Raw genomic sequence first — 24,977 nt, forward strand, 5'->3', positions numbered from 1 at the left:
TTGGGGACTGGTGCATGGACCAAATTATGCCAGTGCTTAAAGGGCTTTGCTGGTTTCTGGGTGAAGTCTGGATTGCTGGTATTGACTTCTTATAGCCTGATGCCACCTGAGATCTGGCTCTCTTAGAGAGGGCCTGCTTGTGCTCTAAGATGTTCTGGGCGGTCTTGCTCAGGAGATCTCCCTTGAGTAGTTGGTATCCACAGGGAGAGAGAGGGCCTTCTCAGAGATGGCATTGTGCTTGTGGACTGCAGTCTTCCTGGAGACCCTTGTGGCTTTTAGGAAGGAAGTGAAGATCTTGTTTCACCAGACCTTTGAGGTTCAAGAGTTGGTTAGTTATAAGTTTATTCGGTCATTGACCAGCAAATTCAAGAGTTGGTTTTTAGCCTACTTTCCAGTAGGCTTATGAGATCACCTGACATTCTGTGTGTCCACATTTGTGTGTGTCCCCCATCAACTTTGCAAAGCCTGGACCAATATGAACCAAATCTGGTACAGTTGTAGGGATGCATAGGGACACCTCAACGGCATAGTTTGTGATAATGATATCCACCCCAATTCAAGGTGGCGGACACAGAGGCGTAACTAGGGAAAACGGCGCCCGGAGCAAGCACTGAAATTGCGCCTGCCGCGCACCCCCGCCACCCCCGGAAATATGGAAATGTGTCACAGCCATAGTCAAATGTGGGTTGCGGGCTGCATCCGTGCAAGTATACTGGGACAGGAAAAAGGAAACATGAGGCTACAAGGCTCTTTAGAAATATATATTTTAAAGAAATGTCTTGCACACCAACAGCCTAAGTTTGCAGTCCTCATGGGCAGAAAATAAATGCTTTTAAACATAGTAATAGGTTTTGTGTTCCAAAATGGAAAAGACAGGTATTCAGAGGCGTAACTAGGGAAAATGGCGCCTAGGGCAAGCACTGAAATTGCTCCACTGTCCATGCAGGAATGATGGGACTTGTAGTCAGCAATATCTGGAAATCCCCGTTAAAAGGAACACTGTACCATCTAGACATGGTTGTTGATCAAAACCTGAAAACATGAGCCATCTCTGTAAAAGACTTAGAACAACAGTCAGGAGTTATGCGAGGATTCCAAGTGTCATTTTTCTCTGTCTCCTCTCATTCTTTTTTAAAAAAACATGACTTTGTCCTAGAGGATCACCTGCCCAAATAACCACTAGCAAAATAGGGGAAGAAGAAGGTGGTGGTGGGGTGTGTGTGTCTATAAACCAGTGAATGATTCCTGCAAGCCTTTGTCTTATGATGACTGTTGGCTCATGATGGGGTATATGTGCATTCACCACACTAGTGCTTACTTTGACACCAAGAGGGAGGAGGATACATTAGTTTGCCACACTAGACAGAGGAATTTGCAACAGGAGCAGACAGCCAAGTTCTGCCAGGGCCAAAACCAGCCCCTGCTGGACTAAGAAATCATTGTAATTTGCCCCTTCCTGTCACAAGCAGTGTGCTGTTCTTTTATTATTGACTCTAACTCTCAGATATCCCAGTCATGGATGGAAAATTCAGGGTCAATTTACAAGAGACCCATGTGTAGTGATCAATACATATGTAACTATTCCGCCAGGGGCATAGCAAGGTTGGAATGGGTCCAGAGACAGGATTTCAAAATGGGCCCCCGGACCCTCAAAGTCCAGGGCCTCCACACACCCCAGGCCCCCAAGGATTTAAGTCTGATATTTCAAAATAAGTATGCTACCTGGAAATACATTTCACTGAATACACGCATGCACACTTCACAGTATATAGTGATATACATGGAGTACTATATATTTGTGCTACTTTTAATGCCTAGAACACACTAGCAATGCTAATTATTAAAATGGACCCCTTGCTGCAGATTAGCAAATGATACTGCAGATTAGCAAATGATGAAACAAACAACAATCATTTGCTAATCTGCAGATGCTGCAGATTAGCAAATGATGAAACAAACATAGGCTCACCCATGCAGGGTGAGCCTATGTTTGTTTTCTCAGAATTCTGAACCAATTCAGTCAAGTTTGATTCCAGGAGTCTTTACACACCAGGCTTTTAAAGCCCTTTAACACACCTCTCCTCCTCTGGAATGGAGGTGCTGCATTCACATGTTGGCCAGATTTACCCTGAAGTCCCTGCAAGTTATTGGGGAGCAGTTCACACACAAGAAAAATGAAATAAAATAAAATCACAACACATGCTTCACAGTTCTTACTCAGACCTTCTGGATTGCAAAACAACTTGAACATAAGTGCATTTATGAATGAATGAATGAAAATAAATAAAATATACTTGTTCCAGAAGTGTTTGTAATTTTCTGACATGAAACAAGCCACTTATAGGCCTTTTAAGATAGTTTCTGTTTTTAAAGCCAGCACATTTTTCATTCTGTTTTAAATTAAATATTCAGAGACTTCTCAGTCTCGCCCCACCCCCCCATATCAAAGCCCTATGGCAAGCAGATCCCTATATATGGGGGTAACCACAAAAAGGAATTCACAGCCTACCTAGCAATAGCTGATCTGGATGGTCTGGTCTGGGCAGAGGGCCTGCTGCCTGCTTCCTCCTTCCTTCCTTGCTTGGGGCCTACTCGAGTTCAGGCTTCAGGGAGGCCTACTCGGAGGAGGCCTCTCCGGAAGCCCCGCTGCCCACCCGCCGATCAGCTGAGAGGCGCCAGGGAGAGAAGAAGAGCTCTGCAGTTTGCAGGCCTCTTGGCCGATCCTAGGCCGGAGCTGGAGGCCAGTGGCTGAGGGGCCCCCCTGGGGCTGGGCAGGTGGGCAATGGGGTGGGGGTGGCAGGGACTGGTATGGCGCCCCCACCTCAGTGGCACCTGGGGCACGTGCCCCCCTGCCCCCCCCCCAGTTACGCCTATGGGCAGACACGTAAACATTTGAGGAGTGAGTGGGCTAACTTGTGAACCAGCTAACTGGTTTGAACCAAATCAGGGAACCTCAGTAGCATCGTTTGTGGTGATGTCATCCACCCTGATTCAAGATGGCGGACGCATAAACCTTTGAGGTGGAAGTGGGCTGACTTGTGAACCGCTTAACCGATTTGAACCAAATTTGCTACAGCTGTAGGGACACACAAGGATGCTACAGTGGTAGAATTTGTGATGTCATCCACCCCGATGGCACACGCCTGAACATTTGAGGCGCAAGAGACCTAACTTGTGGACCTCGATTTGAACCAAATTCAATCCGGTTGTAGAGAAAGTGAAAGGAAAGTAGGCAGACTAGTTCTTACTAGAACAACTTGTTAGTTTTGGTTGTGTTGTGCTCATTTGAAGTTTATTTTAAGGTGATGATTATTATTCTCCTCATGTGGCTTTGACGCTTTTATTTTTGCCAGCTGCCTTAATAACCTAGAATTGGGTGGGCGGGCGAAATGATGTGAAAGAAATGTGGGCATCCTGTTGCCTCCTTGGTGCTTCCCGTGGCTTTACTTATAGGTGCTGCTTTATGCAGCAGAGGGAATGGAACAGATTTTATTTTAAAGGTGTGTTTAAAAGGCACATGCGTGGGCTGTGTGCTCACAAGCAGAAAGAGCTGAGTTATCAGCTAGACAGCTTTGCACATGCCCGGAGGTGTCTATCCTCGCATGAACTGGCTATTGAAGGGGAACCTTACACGGTTTGAAAGTCGCCTGATTGTAAGCAATAGACTGCCCCAATTAAAGCGATCATTTTTATTTGTTCTCCAAACTGCGTATTGGGCAGCCGCTCTGCAAGCTCTGCTGCTGGGTGATTGCTATTTATAGCTTAACGAGATAACCAAAGTAATCGCATCTCTGGTGTCCCAGATTAAACGGATCCAGCCCAAGGGCTTGCCCATGTAATCCACATTATTTTAAATCTGTAGTTAGTTTTAAATCCGAAATTAGCTCACTTTGTGAAATCCCCACTGCTGTATGAATACGAGAAATATTTATATACTGCTTTTCAACAAAAGTTAGGAACATAGGGAGCTGCCGTATACTGAGTCAGACCCTAGGTCCATCTCGCTCAGTATTGTCTACGCAGACTGGCAGCGGCTTCTTCAAGGTTGCAGGCAGGAATCTCTCTCAGCCCTATCTTGGAGATGCTGCCAGGGATGGAGCTTGGGACCTTCTGCTCTTCCCGGAGCGGCTCCATCCCCTGAGGGGAATTTCTTCCAGTGCTCCAGTTTCTAGTCTCCCATTCATATGCAGCCAGGGAGGACCCTGCTTAGCTAAGGGGATAAGCCACGCTTGCTACCACAAGACCAGCTCTCCTCTCCTAAAAATTGTCTTCACAGACTGGTAGTGGCTTCTCCAAGGTTGCAGGCAGGAATCTCTCAGCCCCATCTTGGAGATGCTGCAAGGGAGGGGACTTGGGAATGGTGGCTCCATCCCCTGAGGGGAATATCTTTCAGGGCTCACACTTCAAGTCTCCCATTCATATGCAACTAGGGTAGACCCTGCTTAGCTAAGGGGATAAGCCACGCTTGCTACCACATGACCAGCTCTCCTCTCCTATGTAAACGGTTCCCAGAGAGGTCTACATAGAAATAAATTAAATAAATAAATGAATGAATAAAATGGCTCCCTGTCCCCAAAGGACTTGCAGTCTAAAAAAGAAACATAAGATAGACACGGGCAGTAACAGACACTGGAGCAGACCTGCTCAACTTAGCCCTCCCGGCTGTGTTTGAACTACAACTCCCATAATCCCCAGCCACAATGGCCAATAGTCACGGATTATGGGAATTGTAGGCCAACATCTGCAGGAGGGCTGGTTGATCAGCCCTGCACTGGAGGGATGCTGTGCTGGGGATGGATAGGACCAGTTGCTCCCCCCCCCACTAAATAAAGAGAACCACCACTTTAAAAAGGTGCCTCTTTGCTCAGGTAGCTATAGCATTTCAGAAGAGCTATATGGGTTTTTGTCTGCTGCATTTTGTCCCTGAATAACTGCGGGCCTGGAATCTGACTTCCATTTGAGATAGAAATCTAATCCAAGCATTTTTAAATTCAGCTGCAGCCGAAAGGATTTAAGTTTAAAGGGCCCTGCCTGACATGATTTACCTACCTTATCTGCATCCCCTGCTAACTGGGCCAAGAGGCACCTTTCAGAGTGGTGATTGTCTTCTATAGACCTTCTTGCAGCACACAGTTTGGGAAACACTCCCGCTAATTGGGCCAAGAGGCACTTTTTCAGGCGGTGGAATTTAGCAGGGGGAGCACAACGGTCCCCCTTCAGCCCAGGGGAGCGCCCCTCCCAGTGGCCCAGGTGTGTGCCTTTTAAAACCGGGATCCCCTTAGGTGACAGATTTCTCTCTAAGATATCGACATATCTAATGCACAGCTCTTTGAGCATGCCTTCGTGCCAGTTCTCACAATCAGCTCCATGGCCGGTAAACGAATCCCAAATAACTTGGTGACGTGTGCTCTCCTCCTGCACAGTGTGTTGAGAGAATCTGGGGGTGGGGGTGGGGGGCATGGAATCGGTGATCTCGGGTTGGCGCTGTGCCAGTCAGGCATGTATCCGGCATCGGCAGCTGTAGTTCAGTTCTCAGATTAATGATCCCAGGTAACTGCTAGGCTGGCATGGTGCCAGTCCGATAGCACGGGTCTCTCCCACCCCGCCAGGTTATCACTACACACTGTGCAGGACCGGAGTATGCACGTCATTGATTTCTCAGATTTTTGTTTACCGTCCATGGATTTGACCATGAGAACCAGCCCTTAACATTAATATAACAGTTTTTAGTATGGAGGTTTCCCCCCTAATCAAATACCTCCCGTTCACTGGGTTTTCTTGAAAACCTTTGAGACATTTATACAACACATATAGCTAGTTTGTTTTTTAAGTTTTGCTTGTTAAATATAAGTGAAAGATGCATGTTAAATCAGCCTCCAATCAATTTAGGGTATCAGAAAAAATTCCAGAAAACCCACATTTCTACTTGTTCCCCTCAGCTTGCATTTTTCCAGTATCTTGCTAGACTTTTGAGAACTCCTGCCACCGAGTGTCCTGAAGTTAAGGCTCTCATTTGAAACCAGTGGAGAGGCAAAAGGTTGGTTGCATTTCTTCCCTTCCCTCTAGTTAACGGGGGATGTCTACATCTTGGGTTACATGTGAAACTCGTTGTTCTGCCATTGACCCCAACTATTTTGGGCTGTAGGATTTGCAGACTTCAGGGGGACTGTTGCAGGGAAGCCGAGAGAGGAGGGGGCTTGAATGCCAGCTTCAGGCACTAGCGTGATGGATGGAGGACAGAGCATCTCCTGGATGTCAGAATTTTAAAGATACTCTATCTTGGGTTGAGTTTGGTTAGGTGGTCCACTGAGGAGATTTTTTGAAACTTTTTTCCCCTTAATTAGCATTAAGGAACAGGCAGGATTTGCTCATCAATGACAGTGGAAAGGATTCTTCTGCTAAGACTGCAGGTCTGTGGCTGTTTGTGCATCTTCTGCAAGGGGCAGCTCAGCTTGGAAACCTGACTGTGCAGGGTAAGGAGGTCCTTGAAGCGTTCCAGAGTCAGAGATGAAAGAGCAAGGCTGTCTGTCTCTTCCTAAAATGGTAGCTGGTTATATTCTTTTTGGGAGGTCCGGCAGCAGCCCCGTGTTAATTCCCAGTAAGCATAAACGTGACTTTGTCTCTTGTGAGGGAGTCCAGTGTCCTCTTGAGAGCAAGGAAGTCACTCTCATTACTGCCTGGATTGTCTCCTTAGTGGTCCCTTGCAGGGGGGCATTGATCAGTGGCCGGGCTGCATCCTTTCATATGCAGAAAGGTCCAGGCTTAGCACCTGCCATCTCCACTTAAAAGGGCTGTTCTCACTATTGGCAAGAGGGCAGGAGCAGCTTCTGACCCTAATTTGGGAGCCGGCCACAGATCGACAAGCAAGGGGCGAAGAGGAGGGGGAAATGCTCACCTGGGAGCTGGGCACAAACTCAAAGGCAGCCTTTCAAAGCCAGTCAAACCAGCACGGTTTTCCTTGCATAATGGGGGCAAGGGAGATGGATAGCAAGCACCCTGCTGCCGCTGCCTGGGATGAAACACCCATGGAAGTACTGCTGAAACAAGTGGGAATGTTTTCCATCTGGAAGGGCCCTGAGAATGAGTGGGATAACTGAGTGCCATTCTGGTGGGGAAAATATACAATGCACAGGGAAAAGCCGGCACATGTCCCCCCACCCACCCCTTGGATTATAGGTAGACCAGTCATGGAATAAAACAATGTGGTGTTTCTCTTCGTGTGGCGGGAAGCAAGCAGGCTCCCCTCCTGTCCCCTTGAATATGACTTCTTGTGTGATGTAGGTGCAGTATTCCAACACTCAACTGCCTGAGCAAGACCTCGTGCCACACTTCCTTCTCCTCAAAGGGTGCGGGTCGCATTAGTTGGATGCCTGCACAATTGAGTGTCGGTGTGGGTTTCCCCACTTGAGAGGTCCTCCGCACGGAGGAGGGCTTGCTCTACCACTCAGAGAAACTTGCCGCTGATTGGGTCTGTGTCTCTGGATTCCCACATGCTGTTTTGAAGCCCTGCCTGCCAGTGAGATGTTAGGCACACAAAAGGGGTGAGGGCACCACCACAACAAGGAAGACACAAACACAAATGGTGCAGCACTATTTATTGATGAAAAACAAGTCCCTGTGTGCTTTGAGGAGAGTCCTCTTCTTCAGGCGATAATCTATATCCTGCAGAATACACAACTGGTAAGAGATGCATTTCTCTCTCCCTCCCCCCCCCCGCAAGATATAGACTATCCCCTGAAGAAGAGAACTTTCCTCAAAACAGGTAGGGACTTGTTTTTCATCAATACACCGTTTTGCACCGCTTGTGTTTGCGTCTTCAGCCTTGCCAGTGAGAGGTTAGCCACGGGGAGAAACTGCCTAACAGCAAAAATGCTTAAGAAGCTGGAGGCTGTGCTTTGCAGAAGAGGTTGCAGAAGGTATGCAGGGAGTGCGCGCGACGCGTCTCTTTAAGTGAAGCTGCAGCAGGAAAAACGGGTGGGAATGGAAGGATGAGCAAGGACTCACTCTAGAGGGTATTTCCTGATACGGGAGTCATGTGGGTTTCGGTGTATTGTAATCGAATCATTCTAATGCAAGGCATATGACTGTATGAAGCTGCTTTCTACTGAGTCAGATCAGGTCATGAGATGTGGAGGCTTGCGGGTGGGGAATGGGGGAAAACGCTTTTTCCAGGATGCTTTGGATGTTAGCAAGTGATTCAACAGACTCTTCTTGACCAGTGATTTAAATCGTGATTTAAATCATTAATACCGAGTCCTTCTGTGAAGCGATTTAAATGGTGATTTAAATCACTTTGATTTAAATCAAATCAACCCTGCTATAAAGCAATATACAAACATTCTTTTAAAAAAGGGGGGTGGTCTGTGTGGATGTGTAAATAAAATAATTTGCAAGGGGATAGGAAGAAAAGAAAAGGCTAAAAAAAAAGAGAATTCTCAAAGAAGAGACAGAAATATAAAGTCTCCTTCTCTGCAAGACGCTCTTGCAAATAAAATAAAATAAAATAAGTTTCCTGCCTAGAGATGTGATGGTGCAAGGGGTGTGTGTGTGTGGGGGGGGGCTGACAGAAAACAAGGTGGGTTGGGGTTTTTTGTGTTCTCCCCGCCCCTGGAAAAAGCACTTGGAGTCCGTTACTCCAGGAGTAGCTTGTCTTAGTGAGTTGGGGGTGGAGCACAGCTCCATTTGCTCCTCTCCCAGCCCACCCCAGTGTTAAGGAGACCCCTGCAGCCTGGCCATTCATCAGGTAGAGCTGCAGGGTTAACAGCTGAGCTCTACCTGACAAATGGCCAGCCTGCAGGCAGCGCAGCGTGAGAGGAGGAGGAGCCAGTGTTGCTCCAGGAAGCAGCGGCAGCTGTGCCTCCTTTGGGATCATTCGGACAAGCTACTCCCGCATGACCCACAGTCGCCAGTCCCCCAAGGGCTGCATATGTGAGTGGGTCACCCTGGAAGGGTTCCACGAAGACTTGCTGTGACCAAATGTGGTTATTCTTTTGAAAACACTTGGGTGGCTCTCCATCATCCGCAGGCTCTTCCCCGAGTTCTGTGGGGAAGGAGAACCCCCTACACTGCTGGTGGTGGGACTAGGCTGTTCAGAACGTTTCTGTTGCTTTGGCCAAGCGGCAGGTCTGGAGTGTCCTCGCCTTCTGCTAACGGTTTCTGTCTTGTCAGCAGGCTCTGCAAGCCAAAGAAGCAAGTTCTCTTGTCCGGTGAAGACTCCGAGAGCCTTGGGCACCCCCACCCCCCCAGCCAATCTGGGCACCAAGCAGGCCCTGGAAGGCAGCTGCAGTTTCTCGGAGCCAGAAGCTGACGGCGTAAACATGGAGAAAACTGGTGAGTGCGCAAAACCACCGTCCAGCTCAGCACGTGGGCATTACGGCCTGGAAGCTCATGTGGTGCTGTGGCTGGAGTTTGCCCGGGGAGATAGGGGTTCAGATCCTCGCTTGACCGTGAGTCTCCCCGAGGATCCTTGGTCTCCACACCTGGGTCAGGTGAGGCAGTTTGGAGGCACAAGCTCTAGTGGGTTGGTTAAACCATTGAAGAGCTGCAACAGTTAAAGAGCTTGATGACTGGCAGGGGCTGTGCCCCTCCCTGAACTCCTAGAGCAGCCCTCCTCCCAAGAAGACACCCCAAGCAGTCTCCCTCTCCTCCCAAGTAGACCCAGCAGGAGGGAGGACCTAAGCAGATAGGCATGCACTCCACCTTTTTGCAGCCAGGGCTCAGCATCAGCTTAGCATTCGCCTCCGCTCCTGGGGACAATGGAGAGAGAACCCCGCCAGGGGCACCAGGTCCTCAGTGCTCCAAAGAAGGGGCTGGCTTCTTTGAACATAGGGACAGCCCTGCTGGATCAGGCCCAAGAAGGCGGCCCATCTAGTCCAGCATCCTGTTTCACCCAGTGGCCCACCAGATGCCACTGGGGAGCCCACAGGCAAGAGGTGAGGGCATGCCCTCTCTCCTGCTGCTGTTGCTCCCCTGCAACTGGTATTGAGAGGCATCGTGCCTCTGAGGCTGGAGGTGGCCTGTAGCCCTCTGACTAGTAGCCATGGATAGCCCTGTCCTCCATGAATTTGTCTAAGCCCCTTTTAAAGCCATCCAAGCTGGTGGCCATCACTACATCCCGTGACAAAGAATTCCATAGATTAGTTATGCGCTGTGTGAAAAAGTACTTCCTCCTGTCGGTCCTAAATTTCATGGCCATCAGTTTCATGGCATGCATGATTTTATAGACCTTTATCATGTTTCCCCTTAGTTATATTTTTTCTAAACTAAAAAGCTCCAGGTGTTGTAGCCTTGCCTCATAAGGAAGCTGCTCCAAGCCCCAACCAATCATCGTGGTCGCCCTCTTCTGCGCCTTTTCCAGTTGTACAATAGGCTTCTTGATATGGTGACCAAAGCTGTACGCAGTACTCCAGATGTGGTCTCACTCTTGCTCCAGGGAGCTGGCATTAGGGGCAGTGGCCCAGACCGGGTCACGTTCCCCTTCTTCCTCTGATTCATTCTCCCTTGGGTCAGTATCCAGGTGAACCCCAACATCTGGGCAAATTGATTATTTCCACCAAACCTACCTGACAGGGTTTCCCCATGAGAATAAAATGGAATGAAGGCCACCCTGAACCACTAGGAAGGAGGATGGGATCCCCATGTGATAAACGTCTGTGTGTCCTTATTGATTTGCTTTCTCTCCCACATCTTGACTGCCATCCCCAAGTGGCTCTCAGTGCTCATCAGATACAAGAGTTCAATTAAAAACGTTGCACTTTAAACATGAAAGACCTGGATTCATGCTTAAAGGTACTGGTGAGGGTCAGGGGGGGTGAGGAAGATATCAGGTTGAAACAGAGAACTTTAAAACCCTGAACCCGAAAACAAAGCGAATAAAAGTAGACCAGGGGGAAGAAAACCCTTTCCCCAAATGAAGAAAGACTCTTGGGTCCCTCTGAACACAGAGAACATAGGAAGCTGCCCAACACGGAGTTAGACCATCGGTCTGTCTAGCTCAGTCTTGTCTGTACTGATCTAGGCACATGCCTTGCGTCAGTAGCCAGTAGCCGTTGTAACGAGCAGCCCAAGTGGCTCCTCGCTCCTGCCCCTCCCAAGAGGCACACTGCCTGCAGGCTGGTCATTCGTCAGGTGCAGCTGTGTGGTTAACCTGAGTTAACTGCACAGCTCTACCTGATGAATGGCCAGCCTGCAGGCAGCGCAGCTCTTGGGCGGGGCGGGAGAGAGAGAAGCAACCAAATAGATCTGTAAAACCAGTGAATTGCTGACAACAGTTCAAGGCCTTGATGACGAGCTGCCTCCTTTGGCCAACCCTGGGCTCTCGTTAGGTTGAGCTGTTGCTGCTCACGTGTGTCTCCACCTGCCTCACTTCCCCTCCTGTTAATTAAAGATCACTGCCAAGAGGAGAGGACACGGAGCAGGGGCGGGCGTGTCTTCCTCATTTGCTCTGGACGCTTTGCCTGTGATTAATTGCAGTGCTTGTCTTCAGAAGGATTCAGCACCAGCCAGTTGGCAAAAGAGGATTCCTCCCATTTCCGAGAATCCTTGCACAGGTCGAGTTGACCCCCCACACCAGTTTCTCCCTCCCCCTGCCAGATCTTCACATCTTAAATCATGGGGTTGTCAGCCCACAACTGCCCCGCGATGTATGCTGAAGCAGAACGTCGGCATTCTGGCTTGACGTGCAGCTGCCTTTTCTCCAGAAGCGCACAAGTGCAGCAGCAGGCAAAACGCATTCCATGTGCTGTGTGCAATGGAAACTTGAGTTCCTGACGGCTTCCCTTTCTGGGCTGTTTCTAGCCTTTGTGGGTGCAGGAAACAGTTTGAATGGAGCGGAGTCCCTCTGCTGGAGGGACTCGGGGGCCCTAGAGAGGAAGGTTGTGTGCAAGCGCGTTGCCTCTCACAAGCTCAAGCCAGCATCTCCTTTCCCTGCATCTTGCTGTTGAGGCTGAACTGTGGCTTGACGTCTCTCCAGAGAGCAGGAGCCGTGCTGGAAGCGTTTCAGCTTGGCTCCTCTGGCTCCCTTCCTCTGATCTTCAAAGCCTGATTGCCTGAGCTTGTCCAGACCTATCCGAGCGAGCAGTCTCGTTCCCTGATTTGTCCTGGTTTGGAGTCTTGTGCTTGCCCTCTGTGGGGCCCCACCACAAGTGGTTCTCTGTGTGTATGGGAGGGAGGGAGGGAGAAAGGAGGTTTAAAACAAGATGGAAACAGGATGGCCAGAAAGGCAGAAAGCAGCAAAGACCGAATAGTGAGTTGGGGGGCCAGGGCGAGGAGCAAGAAGCGAGCTATGGAAGGAGCCAGGAATGCTACCATGCCCATGACTCTGGCAGATTGAGCAGAAGTGGAGAGTATCTTCAGGGCTAGAGCTGTGACCTGCGTTGCCATCCTTGGGATCTCTCCCAAACCGATTGGCCTTGCCTCTGGGGCCGGTTGCCTGTTTCTGCAGCAGGCAGGCAGCCTCCTTTTGAGCTGGGTGAGGTGGTGGCGGGAATGCCAGATCCGGACAAGGCCTGCTTCAAACCCTCACTTACCCATGAACCTCCCGAGTGCCCTGAAGCCAGCCCCTGTCTCTCCATCTAGTCTGCTTCGCAGGGTGGTTGTGAGGCGAGAAATGGGAGAGCCACCTATCCTGTCCTTAACCCCCGCCCCGCCCTTCCAGCAGTACACAGTTTTCAGGCTCTTGGCTTGCCTTCTGCAGGGTATGCCCTCTTTGCTTGTGATGCACAGTCTGGGTTGGGTAGGTTGGTCTGTAGGGTTGGGTGGGAGTGGGATCTCCCTTCTTGCTGCTTCGGTGAATCTCCGGTTCTGCCTAACTATGTGATTTTAAGCTGTGTCTGTATAATCATGCATAATTTGAAGGTGTGGGGAGGGCCAGTGGTTTAGAGCCAGAGGGGTTTGTGGAGCTCGTGGGTTGGGAGGCGCTAGACGCTCTGTGCTGCTGCCGACTCCCTCGCTCTTCTCCTTGATGGAGCTCTCCTACAGGAAGTGAGTTGGGAGGACGAGGCGCCTCTGGCTCTGGCTCTGGCTCTGGCTCTGCAGCCTTCACCTCCACACCTCTTTGGGGTGGGTGGGATTTACTGCAGTTCCTCTAGCTGAAGGCTCTGCCAGCCCCAAAGGTTGCTGAGCTCCCCCCACCCCTGGCAGCCACTGCTGGAGCTGCCTCTCCCTCCCAACTCACTTTTCCTGTTTCTTGTTTCTTTCACTCCTCCAAACCAATTAGTTTTATATTCCAGCATTTCCCTTTCTGGGCACATCTAACCAGGGATCCCCTGCCCACATCATGTCTGATCCTCCCTGGAACTGATATGTAAGGCAGGGTGGAAGTTCCAGTGGGAAGAGGTAGACGCTGCTGTGGCCAAGTGAAGCTGTTCTTGCATATAAAAACCAAAGACTGGCAGGGATTTGGGCTGGGAGCAGCTTTGAGTGGTTTTTGTCTTGGTTTGTTGCAAAGACCAATGCTGTGAATTTTAATTGACTGCTTTGGCGGGCGAGGAACCATGCAAAGGCACAGGGCGGGACACCCCCAATCTATAAAAACCTTACTCAGCTGCCTTCACACCAGAAACTAATGAGGTTACTGCTGATCACCTTATCAAAGCCTCTTATGAAAGAACCCCCTTTTTCAGGGGTAGTAGAAATTCCCCGTGGGTGGTCAACAGAACAATCCAAGTCTTAGAATTCTAAAGGGTAGTGATTGTTATATAATCTATAAAGTCCTAAATGGCTTGGGCCCTGGGTATTTAAGAGAACGTCTTCTTCATTGTGAACCCCACTGTCCATTGAGATCATCAGGAGAGGTCCGTCTGCAGTTGCCACCGGCTCGTCTGGTGGCTACTCGGGGATAGGCCTTCTCCGCTGCTGCCCCAAATTTCAGCGATCCCTGCTGAAATAAGAACCTCCCCATCTCTGACAACTTTTTAATAGTCTTTAAAGATGCATCTATTCACCCAGGCTTTTAATTAAAGATTGTTTTAACAGTTTTAGCATCATTTTAAAATGTTGTTTTAGAATTTGAGTTGTAATGTTTTAACTTTTACTATCTCATGTATTTGTGTTAACTACTGTTTTAAGTGTGTATTGTCCTTTGTTTTAACTAATGTTTTAAGTTTTTGTTTGTTTGCTTGTTGTAAACTGCCCAAAGACCAGAGTTTTGGGCGGTATAAAAATACATTAAATAAGAAATAGATTTGGCTAGGGCAAGCATCCTACCCAAGTTCAGGAGTTGTGTCTGCTCCTGGTTTGTGATCGTGTGTGAGTAAAAAGCAAGGTAGGAGGCGGGGAAGCGATCCTGCTCCTGGTTTGTGATCGTGTGTGAGTAAAAAGCAAGGTAGGAGGCGGGGAAGCGATCCTGGGACGAGGGCTCTCCCTTCAACCTCACTCAACAACTGGGTTCACAGCTGGGTAGGACGGAGTCCTCTTACCCAGCAGGAACCTCGCAGGTGGTTGCTTGTTCCTGCTTTGCTTTTTACTCACATATGATCACAAAACCGGAGCACATGCAGCTCCTGAACCTGGATGGCACATTCGTCAAAGGCAAAAAAGGGGAGAGACCTCCCAAGGTGCTGATAGGTTTGCTCAATATGTATTGGTACACATCTATAAAACTGGTTCAGTGTTGCCTCCAAATTAGCTGGTATAGTGGCGATGGGATACACATGACACTCAAAGCAAATCTCCTTTGTAGACTTTTGCATATGAAAGCAAATCAATCCAACAAAATTCTGTAAAGAAAAGCAAACGTTTCGACGTAAAAACATGATAACCAATGCTTGATGCGTTGCCTTGCGTGTTTCGAGGCAATGCTCTTCTCCAGAGGCAGTTCTTTGGTAGAAAAAAATATTCACAGTGTTTGCTTTTCTGGAGTTATCATGTCTACTCCTGGTAGTGCAGGGTTAAAACTCCAGAAAAATGAACACTGAATAATTTTATCTACCCAATAATTGCCTCTTAAGAAGAGCACTGCCTCAAAACGCTCAAGGCAACACTGAACCCATTTTATTGAAGTGTACTATTAAAAATATATTGAGCAAAGCTATCAATACCTTGGGAGTTCTCCCCCCACTTTTTTGCCATCAATTTGTTGGTGCTGTGTCATCTTTTTTTCTTTCCCTCCTGCCGCTCCCCCCACTTCTTGCTTCATGGCAACCAGCCTTAAGTTTAAAACAAAAAACAGGTAAAACTGATTCCATGTTTGGAAATCAGAATCTGCATGGCATATAACAAGGAAGGGGAGGAGAATACAAAGCTGATAGTAAAACAAAAAATGTCAAGCTTCTTGTACTTGCTGGGCCATGATGTTGTTGTTGGGAGGTCCTCTGCTTGGTTGCAGAGAAATGGCCGCCTTGTTTCTAAAACTGGAGAGCACCCTTGCCCCTCTCAGAACAAAGGAAGTATAGAAGTTCAGGAAAATCCACTCAGGTTTGAAGGGACACACCTCCATTTGTGGTCTCTCTTCTGGGATGGGGCTTCCTCTAGTGTAGGGAGTTGTAGTCCAACGACATCTGGGGACCTGAGGTTGGGAACCCCTGCCCTGGGGCTAAAGGGAATGCTTTACTGTTTCAATCTTCTCATGGGCTTTAAAATTCCTCTAGTAATTGGTGGAGCAGGAGCTGTCTCCTCTGGATGTGACCTGCAGATCTGTACCTGCATGGGACAACATTCCTCTTCTGGAAAATTGAGCATGCACATACATATGCGTGCGCACACCACCCTTCTCAGCTCCCTTCACAAACCAGCTATTCAGGGGAGGGGGTTACTGGTTCCAGATGGCCCCCAGAATATCCCAGGTACTTTTAAAAAACATCCTAAGCAAAATCACGGGTTTTCTCTGTGTGTTCTTCTCCTTTCTTGCCTGTGGTGACAGGAATGCAGCCTGCAGTGGGTGAAGAGCTCCTCCAGCTGGGGCAGAGAGGAGGCAGCGTGGTATTTATCAACCCTCCTTACTTGTGTGGTCTTCATGTGCATCCCAATGGCCCAGCCCCTTGGGGGGAGTTTGGAGCAAGCCAGTGGCAATGTGGCGTTTCCGTGTCTTCTCTGTGTTCTTTTGCCATCTCTCCGAGATACGCAGTTGCGTCACTGTGCTTAGAAAGCGGCTTCTCTGTGCTCTTCCGGGGCCACTGATCCCATGCCCAGTGGAATCATCATGCTTTCTTAAAATGTTAATCCAAACTTCTCCCCAACCTGCTAGGCTCATTCTCTTGACTAGGAATCAGGGAGGGCGTTTGGGAGCTGTGCACACATCTGTTTGGTGATTGTGTGCGAAGGAAACAGCAAGGTTGGACGGATAGTCTGGGCAGTGATCATCTGGGGGAGAGGAGCTGGTTGGGCGGCACCTTCCTTCCCAGCCCTTTGCCAGAGTAGGAGGAATGGCCGTCAGACCCAACTCCTCTCTCCCAGACAATCCCTCCCTTCCTCCTCCTGCCTTGCTCTTTCCCTCACAAACAGTCACAAAGCAGGAGCACACACAGCTCCGAACTAGGGTAGGACACTTGTCCCACCCTCATTATAATCATGTGAATCGCCTTATTGTACGCTGCTTAGAGATTTATATATCAGGCAGTATAAAAATATGAGAGAGAGAGAGAGAGAGAGAGGCAAAAATTGTGGGTAGCTGTGCTGGTCTGTTAGAAAAATAAAAATAAAACAGTAGGGTGATATCTTTTTTACAGAACCCACCCCACCACCCACCCCCCACCGCCACAAAACCTTTTAATATAAGCTGTCTACAAAAACCTCCAAAGACATGCACACATTTGTACAAAGAAAAAATCCTATAATAAGAAATGCCTCAAATGAAATGGGTAGCCATGTATATGGCACATGGGGACCAGTTTTCCTTCAAACGTCTCTGCAGCTTGTTTGATGCCAAATTCAAAGAACTTGGGACATTGGCACCAGGTTGCAAATGTTTGCCTATTTATTGCATTTATATACCGCCCCATCCAAAGGCTCTGGGCGGTGCACAGCAAGTACCAAACAACAACAAACACCATTTAAAACAAATGACATAAGACAATATAAAAACAAATTTAAAACAGTTTAGAACAGTTTATTTTTATATTTATATACTGTCTTTTGTCCATGGACCCCCACGGTGGTTTATAGCATTCATACAAACATTGCATGAAAATTATTCAATATAAGTAAGACATAATATAATTACAAATCTCAGTCTGAATGAGCTCTTGGCACCTTCCGTGGGGTCAGTCAGACGCACCTAGGGTTTACCTTTAATATTTTAAAGAACCATTCCCATAAAGTTGACAGGTTAGCATTGTGGCAGTTCTTCGTGATGAAAATCTTTGCAGCACTTAAATTCCAGGCCGAAAAGCAGTGGTCTGGAGAAGCAGGCTGACAACCTGATGAAATTCCTCCTTGGAAGTCCCATTGCAATTAATATGACAAGTCATGACTAACGTGTCCTATTTGTTTCAATGGAACTTCCCTTGAGTAATCTAGTCAAGATGGCAGCCACAGCTTTCTTGAAGTGTACTATTGGGCAGGAGAAGTGTACTGTATAATATTTTTTATTAGGGCCAACTAAAGCATCACAAAGCAGCAAGCAAGCTTTTGAGTTCATCAGCACTCTTCTTCAGGCTGGGTGTTCAGTAAAAGAAAAGGGTAGGGCAGGAGAAGATGTTTCAGGGCATGTTGTTGAAGCCCCAAAGCCCACAGCTTTTAATAGTGCCCTCTTTTCAGTACAGGAAGTGCCGACTTAATTAGCTTAGACCGGGGGTCCCCAACCTTTTGTAACAAGTGTACCCCTTCTGTCGCAAAACTTCAGCTTCGTGTGTGTGTGTGTGTACATTTAAATGTCATAGTTATGAGGAAGGCTCCTCCAGTCACTGGCTTATTTCCAGACTGAGTTTTAATCGTGAGTCAAGGTAAAGTTGTGCCCTCGAGTCGGCGTCGACTCCTGGCGCCCACAGAGCCCTGTGGTTGTCTTTGTTAGAATACAGGAGGGGTTTCCCATTGCCTCCTCCCACACAGCGTGAGATGATGCCTTTCAGCATCTTCCTAGATCGCTGCTGCTCAATATAGGTGTTTCCCATAGTCTGGAAAACATACCAGCCAGGATTCAAACCAGCAACCTCTTGCTCACTAGGCAAGTCATTTCCCCGCTGCGTACTCCCACTGAAATTAAGCTTGCTTGTCCTGTTAATTTCAACGAGAGTTCTCAGTACTAACTTTCTGAAGTCTGTCAATCAACCTGATGGGCGGGGACTGCTGAGCTTCAGCACACAGCCAACCAATCAATCCTCCCTTCCGTTCTGTAGCATTCACATTGCTGAAGATACATCGGCTTCAAGCTGGCAATCCTCAGGGGGCGAGTAGATAGTGGGTCCATAGAAGCAGGAGGGTTCTGAGTACCCCCTGGGAGCCCTCCAAGTACACCTGGGGTACTGGGACCCCCTGTTGGGAACCTCTGGCTTAGACCTTGCTAGGTGCAGAACAGATTTCAACCTGCACTAAAGGCTATTGGGATACAGCAGAAATGACAACCCCCACCCCCACCCCCCCACCCCGAAGAGATGCAGGGCAGGAATAATCTGCTCAGGGCAAACCTCTAACATTGTATACTTGGGGGAAACCTCCAGGGTAAAGCAGGGCGACCTGGTTTTCCTTGAACGCCAGCGTTATAGGAGTCCCATCTGTGGGCAAAGTGGCTCATTCCAAGCTGCTCTGCCCAGAGTTCTGGCTGGAGAAGCAGCTTGTGGGGGGCGGGCACGGCTGCTGCCTACCTGGGACTCCTCCGTTGACTGGCACGTGGCTGGTGCTTCTCATCTTGCCTCCGCCATTCAGGGGGCCCTGCTTCGTAGTCCTCCGTGCTGTCCTTGGCCCTCCACTGCACACCATCACATGCTGCTTTCCCCGGCATCTCGTCCACAGACCGGCCCGCCTGGTGCCTGGACCTCTTGGTCTGAGCTCCCTGTCTCGTTGCAGGAGGGAGGTTTTTCAGCGGGAAGCGGCCCAGCTTGCCAGGGCCACATCCGCTCCCCATGGTGCAGAAGATGGTGGAGTCGCTGGCCCAGATGCAAGAAGAGAAGTTGCAGCTGCAGCAAGAATTGCGGGCCCTGCAGGAGAAGCTTTCTGTGCAAGAGAGCAGCCACCTCACGCAGGCAGTGCAGCTGCAGAACCAGGTATCTTTTCTGACGTGCCTTGTGATGGAACAAACTGTGCCCAGAACTGGAACCGCTTTCCCTAGGAACAGCTTCTGGAATGCATTTTGGGTGAAACGGGGTGTGTGTGAAAATTCATGAGTGGGGCAAATATATATAAAACCGTAAGGAGGGAGGCTTAATTTATTTGTGTGTTTTTTTTATTGTTAAATGTATATACGCCTTTCATTAAAACAACCCCAAGGTGGCTTACAGCAGAATTTAAAAACAAGATTGTAAAAAAGACACAATTAAAATATTAAGCTGAACATATAAAACAAATCTGATTAAAAATTTAAAACACAAGCATAAAAACAGTACAAAATACAAAGAGCAAAGGCTTAAAGGTGGCAGCAGTCTGGTTCCCCCTTAAACTACTTTGTTGTGACTGCTGGGGACAGCTTTTTGGGGGGGTGGGGTGCCCAAAAGTTTATTCCTTGGGGGTTTTTTGCGGGGGGGGGAATGGCTGCCAGAAATGATGGCTCCTCAACAGCAAACTAGTTCGAGGGGAAGAGTCCAAAGGAGCCATCCTTCTGCCCTGCTAAGCCACGGTTGTGGCTGGGGATGATGGGAGCTGTAGTCCCAACGACATCTGGGGAGCCAGGGTTGAGAACCCTGTCCTAGAACTTGTTTACTGCTTACATGATCTGAAAGCCCAGGCAGAAGCCTTAATTTAATGTCCAGGGATTGTGCTGCACGAGTCAATCTGTAAGGATCCTAGAATAACTTTGCATGCCACTTTGCGGCCACATTCCCTCAAGCACATTTCCATTTGTCTTCCAATTCGGAAGTGACGCCTGTTTAAATCTACCTGTGTTGACAGACAGAAAGTCTGAAGGACAAACTCTTGGAACAAGCCCAGGAAATGAACAGGCTCCATTCTGCACTGGTGAGTTGCCCTTCCTCCTTTTTGCATTGCTCACCTCGCTTGAGGCTTCCCTGTGACATGCCTTGGTGTCCTTTTCCGTGTGAGAGTCTGACGAGGCAGAAGGAAAAGAACCGCCCAGCCAATTCCATTGACATGTTTAGGGTGCATTCCTAAGCAGAAGAAGTAAATTCCCCTGAACTCAGTGGGACTTACTGCTGAGTAGGATGCTTCGGATTGGGGCACAAAAATGACCTGCTAACTGGGCAAAGAGGCACCTTTTAATGTGGTGATTCTCTTTATTTAGCAGAGGGAGAGTAACTGGCCCGATCCACCCCCAGCACCGTACCTCCAGTGACTGTTGCTGGTGTGTGTCTTAAGTTTCGTTTTAGATTGTGAGCCCTTTGGGGACAGAGATCCGTCTTATTTATTAGTTATTTCTCTGTGGAAAGCGCCCTGAGCCATTTTTGGAAGGGCGGTCTAGAAATCGAATGAATAAATAAAATAAATAAGAGTACTCGCAGATTAAACGGGGGAGGGGGGGAGAATAAACCCCAGGTGACCTGCTTTTGGGCCCGGAGATGCTAGCTCTTGGGGCCCTGCTTGTTTTATCCACATGCACCAGAATAGAATGATCTAAATCTTACGGTGGCGATCACCGGACATTGGATTCCTTTGCTGCTGCTACTTGTCTAGCAGATTAGAAAAAGACTTAATCCACAAGGACTGAGGACAGAGGTTATACAGACTCTCACTGCACTAGCACAGTGAATGAAGAGCACCCACAGCAGATGCTCACCATAGCTTGGTCCGCTTGTGCAAGCACTACAGTTCTGCAACTAGGAGAGTGGGTAGCTTTGCATCATTTCTTCAACATCTGTGGGCTGAGGAAGAAGGTTCTCAGCAGCAGCAGGAGGAGGAGGCATCAGGGCAGTACTTGCACGGCAGGCAAAAGCTCCCCACTCAGTGGCCATACAGAGTATCCACATCCAGAAGTCTCCAGAACTGACCGAGAGAAATGACAGGGTGTTTCCCCCCCTTGGCAGGTTTTAAACTAGTTTCTTTTCTTGTGTGCCTCATGCATAGGAACATAGGAAACTGCCGTATACTGAGTCAAACCATTGGTCTATCTAGCTCAGTATTGTCTTCACAGACTGGCAGCAGCTTCTCCAAGGTTGCAGGCAGGAATCTCTCTCAGCCCTCTCTTGGAGATGCTGCCAGGGAGGGAACGTGGAACCTTCTGCTCTTCCCAGAGCGGCTTCATCCCCTGAGGGGAATATCTTGCAGTGCTCACACATCGTCTCCCATTCAATGCAACCAGGGCAGACCCTGCTTAGCAATGGGGACAAGTCATGCTTGCTACCACAAGACCAGATTCCTTGGAAAATAAACAAGATTTCTTTTTCACTGCAACAGTCTACATTGTTTTTGACCATTTGCCGACTTATACACAAAAGCTTTGCTTGTGCTACTGAATATTGATAAATAGATATTGGGGTGGGGGTGTTGTATAAGATAATTCCAGACATGTTGGCGGGGCGGGGGTGGTGGGGCGGAGGCCAAAATGTATTGTAGCGGCAGTTTAGGCTCTTGTTATGCTGGGCGGAGTTGGAAGGTGGGGAAGGAACTTCTCCCCCCACATCTCCGTGGCAGTCTCACTGTGGCATTCTTCTGGCGGCCGATTTCACTGGGCCCAGGAGGCTACTTGGATGAATTGCCCATGATGATGCACGTGTTCCCTGAATGGCCTCCTCTCCCCTCTGTAGGGTGGCACAGACCTGGAGAAGCACCGGGACTTGCTGGTTGCCGAAAACCTGCGTCTCAAACAGGAGATGAAGGCGTGCGAGGCCCAGCTGCAGGAGCTCAAGCGGCAGTCGGTGAAATGTGTCGGCTGTGAGCACAGCCAGGTAGAGAGTTCCTCCTTCCTGCCGGGGGGCCTGGAGGCTGTCCGGTCCCCACTGCACTGGTCACGAGACCCCCACCCCACCCTCTCTCTCTCTCTCTCTCTCTCTCTGCTGCTCAGGAGAATGTGAGGCTGCAGGAGAAGCTGGCGCAGCTCAAGCAGGAAGCGGAAGAGGTGAAGGGGCGCTTGTCGGAGCTGGACCTGGAAGTGGAGCAGAAAACCAACCGCCTGGCGGAGGTGGAGCTTCGGCTGAAGGACTCGCTGGCAGAGAAGGCCGAGGAGGAGGAGCGGCTCAGCCGGCGGCTGCGGGACAGTCAGGAGACCATCGCCAGCCTCAAAGCCCAGCCTCAGCAGATCAAGGTGAGGAGTGGCTGGGCGTAGGAAGCTGCCTTACACTGAGTCTGACCCTTGGCCCATCAAGCTCGCTGTTGTCTGCACAGACTGGCAGCGGCTTCTCCAAGGTTTCAGGCAGGAGTCTCTCCTAGTCCAGCCTGGAGTTGCTGCCAGGGAGTGAACCTGAGACCTTCCTCGTGTGCAAGCAGGCAGGTGCTCTTCTACCAAGTTACGGCCCCACCTCTAATCTTTGTGTCGAACAGACAAACATCTAATAGTTTAACATAGGAAGCTGCCTTACACTGAGTCCATCTAGTTCAGAACTGCCTACACTGACTGGCAGCAGCTCTCCAGCTTTCAGGCAGAGAAAGATCTTTCCCAGCCCCCACTGGAGATGCTGCCAGGGAGGGAGGGACCCTGGGGTCTTCTGCATGCAAGTAGATGCTCTGCCACTGAGCTACAGCCCCATCCCCTAAGGGGAATTTCTTACTGCAGACAGCGCTTACACGTAGTCGCCCATCCAAATGCAGACCAAGGCAAACTTTGCTTAGCAAAGGGGAGAATTCTGGCTCACGACCACAAGACCGGCTCTCCACCCCAGGGAGCCGTTTGGGATGCTTTGTGAGGGATCTCTTTTCCCCCCTAGTCCTCAGAAGAGCTGCAGCAGGAGAACTGGGCTCTGTCACTTTCATCCGCTGGCTTGATCAGCGCGAGCAGGAATAGCGTGTCATTAGTTCAGGCTGGCGACTTTTCTTTGGATTGCTGCGTGTTCTGCTTCTGCAAATATGTCCTTGCTCCCCCCCCCCCGCCACTCCTAGTATGTCATCAGAACGGTGGAAGTCGAGTCCTCCAAGACCAAGCAAGCCCTCTGCGAAACCCAGTCCCGGAACCAGTATCTGCAGGAGCAGGTTGGGATGCAGAGGCAGGTGCTGAAGGAGATGGAGCAGCAGCTGCAGAGCTCTCAGCAGGCAGCAGCCCAGCTCAGGGCACAGGTGTGTCCCAGCGCATGCGCAGCCGGTCATCTGTTCAGTGCTACGTTTCTATCCCGCTTCTCCATGCATTCCTGTGGCCATTAGAAGGAACCCGTGCATTTCAGTGGGCATTCCCTGTCATTTATTCTAGTGCATTCTCTAGAGTCTACAATACATGATCCTTGACTTCTTGTAATAGAACACGCCCCCCCCCATTTTGCATCTGTCCAAGGGGTGGTGGTGCATGGGGCGTGGCTGTGGGGGCTGTCATGGAAAGTGCCTGCACTTCTGTGGAACTGCTTGGCAGGACGCTGAAGCCTCTTGGGTTGTTGCGTTGCTGCTTCCTTCTTTTCGCTTCTGGGCCGCCTGCAAGAAAGCCTGAATTCAAGCAGCTTGAGTGTGCTGTTTTGGCCTCCAGTCTTGCTGTAGGACGACCTCCCGGATCACTGTGTTTGCTTCTCTTTGGGCGCCCTCCTTGGCTGCAGTTCATGCACCTGAGTACACCTTTCAAGTTCTCCCTTTCCTTCCTCGAGACTGACTGTCCTGGTGTACTCATGGGGCACCTGCAACCTCTCCCTGGTCCCCAGTTCCTTCTCACCCAGGGCAGGAGGAGTTCTCCAGGCCTCTGCTAGGGACAGGAAAGGGAAAGGGCTCTGGCCCCTATACCCTGACATTTGGCCCGTTTCCTAGGTCATGATGTACGAGTCTGAGCTGGAACGGGCTCACGAGCAGATGCTGGAGGAGATGCAGAGCATGGAGGAGGACAAGAACCGAGCGATCGAAGAAGCCTTCGCCCGGGCGCAAGTAGAAATGAAAGCTGTGCACGAGAATCTTGCAGGTGAGCGAGTGCCTGAGAAGCGGCTCTCGGGAGGGCCTGGTGGGGGGTTCAGGGCCTCTGAACCGTCCCATCTCCCGCTGCCTTGGCACGGAACTGGGCGGAGTCTGTGCCTGGGTCGGCAGCCTCTCCTGAGCATGCCTTGCTGCTTCCCTGCAGGGGTGCGGACCAACCTCCTTACACTCCAGCCAGCTCTTCGGACCCTCACCAATGATTACAATTGCCTGAAGAGGCAGGTCAGGGAGTTCCCTCTTCTGCTTCGAGAAGCCCTTCAGAGTGCCAAGACGGAGGTCAGCCCAGTGACAGCACCTTCACCCTTGCCCATCTCAGGACGGAGTCCTGCCATTTCAGCCATGCAGGGCCACCCCTTTCCTTCCTGCTGTTTATGTGCCCTTTCGGCCACGGGGTACCTCAGTGTGGGTGATGAGATGGGGTGGTCCAGATGGGGGCGGGTGGGCGGGCAGGAGGCTGCCTCTCTCTGAGTGACGGTGCCCCTCTGGTCCTCTCTGGCAGATCGGGCAGGCCATTGAAGAGGTGAACGGCACAAACCAGGAGCTGCTGAGGAAATACCGCAGGGAACTGCAGCTCCGGAAGAAATGTCACAACGAGCTTGTGCGGCTGAAAGGTCTGTGCCTCCGCCGGGCGCTTTCCTTGGTGGTGGGACAGCCTGGAGCTGAGCCCCAAGAGGATCGATTCCTTGGCTTGGGCAGTTTGGGAAGTGGGGGGTGGGATGGGACATTTCCCCATCCATTGCTTGTGGGATGTAGTAGTGTTTGCTGCTTTACTTTATAAACCCCTCTTTCCATCCTAGTATGGGATGCTGAAAGTGGGGGGGGGGGGTGATTAGTTAGCTCTCTGGCAGACAAGGAGTGGATTTGCACCCATTCTGCCTTACGGAAAGCAAGGACTTGAACCT

At 49.8% G+C, this 24,977-nt stretch overlaps 1 protein-coding gene across 7 annotated transcripts in view; it reads left to right on the forward strand.

Moving 5' to 3' along the window:
- The window catches only part of KIFC3 (kinesin family member C3), a 46,111-nt gene that overhangs the window by 7,708 nt on the left and 13,426 nt on the right, over nt 1-24,977 (forward strand). For 2 of the 7 annotated variants that reach the window (XM_053270522.1, XM_053270521.1), the window contains exons 1-10: nt 6,351-6,473; nt 9,172-9,330; nt 18,940-19,136; nt 19,978-20,043; nt 21,786-21,926; nt 22,043-22,282; nt 23,074-23,247; nt 23,917-24,064; nt 24,221-24,351; nt 24,575-24,686. In XM_053270522.1, the coding sequence (XP_053126497.1) occupies nt 9,318-9,330; nt 18,940-19,136; nt 19,978-20,043; nt 21,786-21,926; nt 22,043-22,282; nt 23,074-23,247; nt 23,917-24,064; nt 24,221-24,351; nt 24,575-24,686 (1,222 nt within the window). In that variant the 5' untranslated portion in view covers nt 6,351-6,473; nt 9,172-9,317. Of the gene's footprint in view, nt 1-5,939; nt 6,038-6,350; nt 6,474-9,168; nt 9,331-15,859; nt 15,919-18,939; nt 19,137-19,977; nt 20,044-21,785; nt 21,927-22,042; nt 22,283-23,073; nt 23,248-23,916; nt 24,065-24,220; nt 24,352-24,574; nt 24,687-24,977 lie in introns of those variants that run through there. The other 5 variants (XM_053270527.1, XM_053270526.1, XM_053270528.1 and 2 more) reach the window with 5 other exon arrangements.

Source organism: Hemicordylus capensis, chromosome 9 (assembly GCF_027244095.1).
Source record: "Hemicordylus capensis ecotype Gifberg chromosome 9, rHemCap1.1.pri, whole genome shotgun sequence".
Taxonomy (NCBI): Eukaryota; Metazoa; Chordata; class Lepidosauria; order Squamata; family Cordylidae; genus Hemicordylus; species Hemicordylus capensis.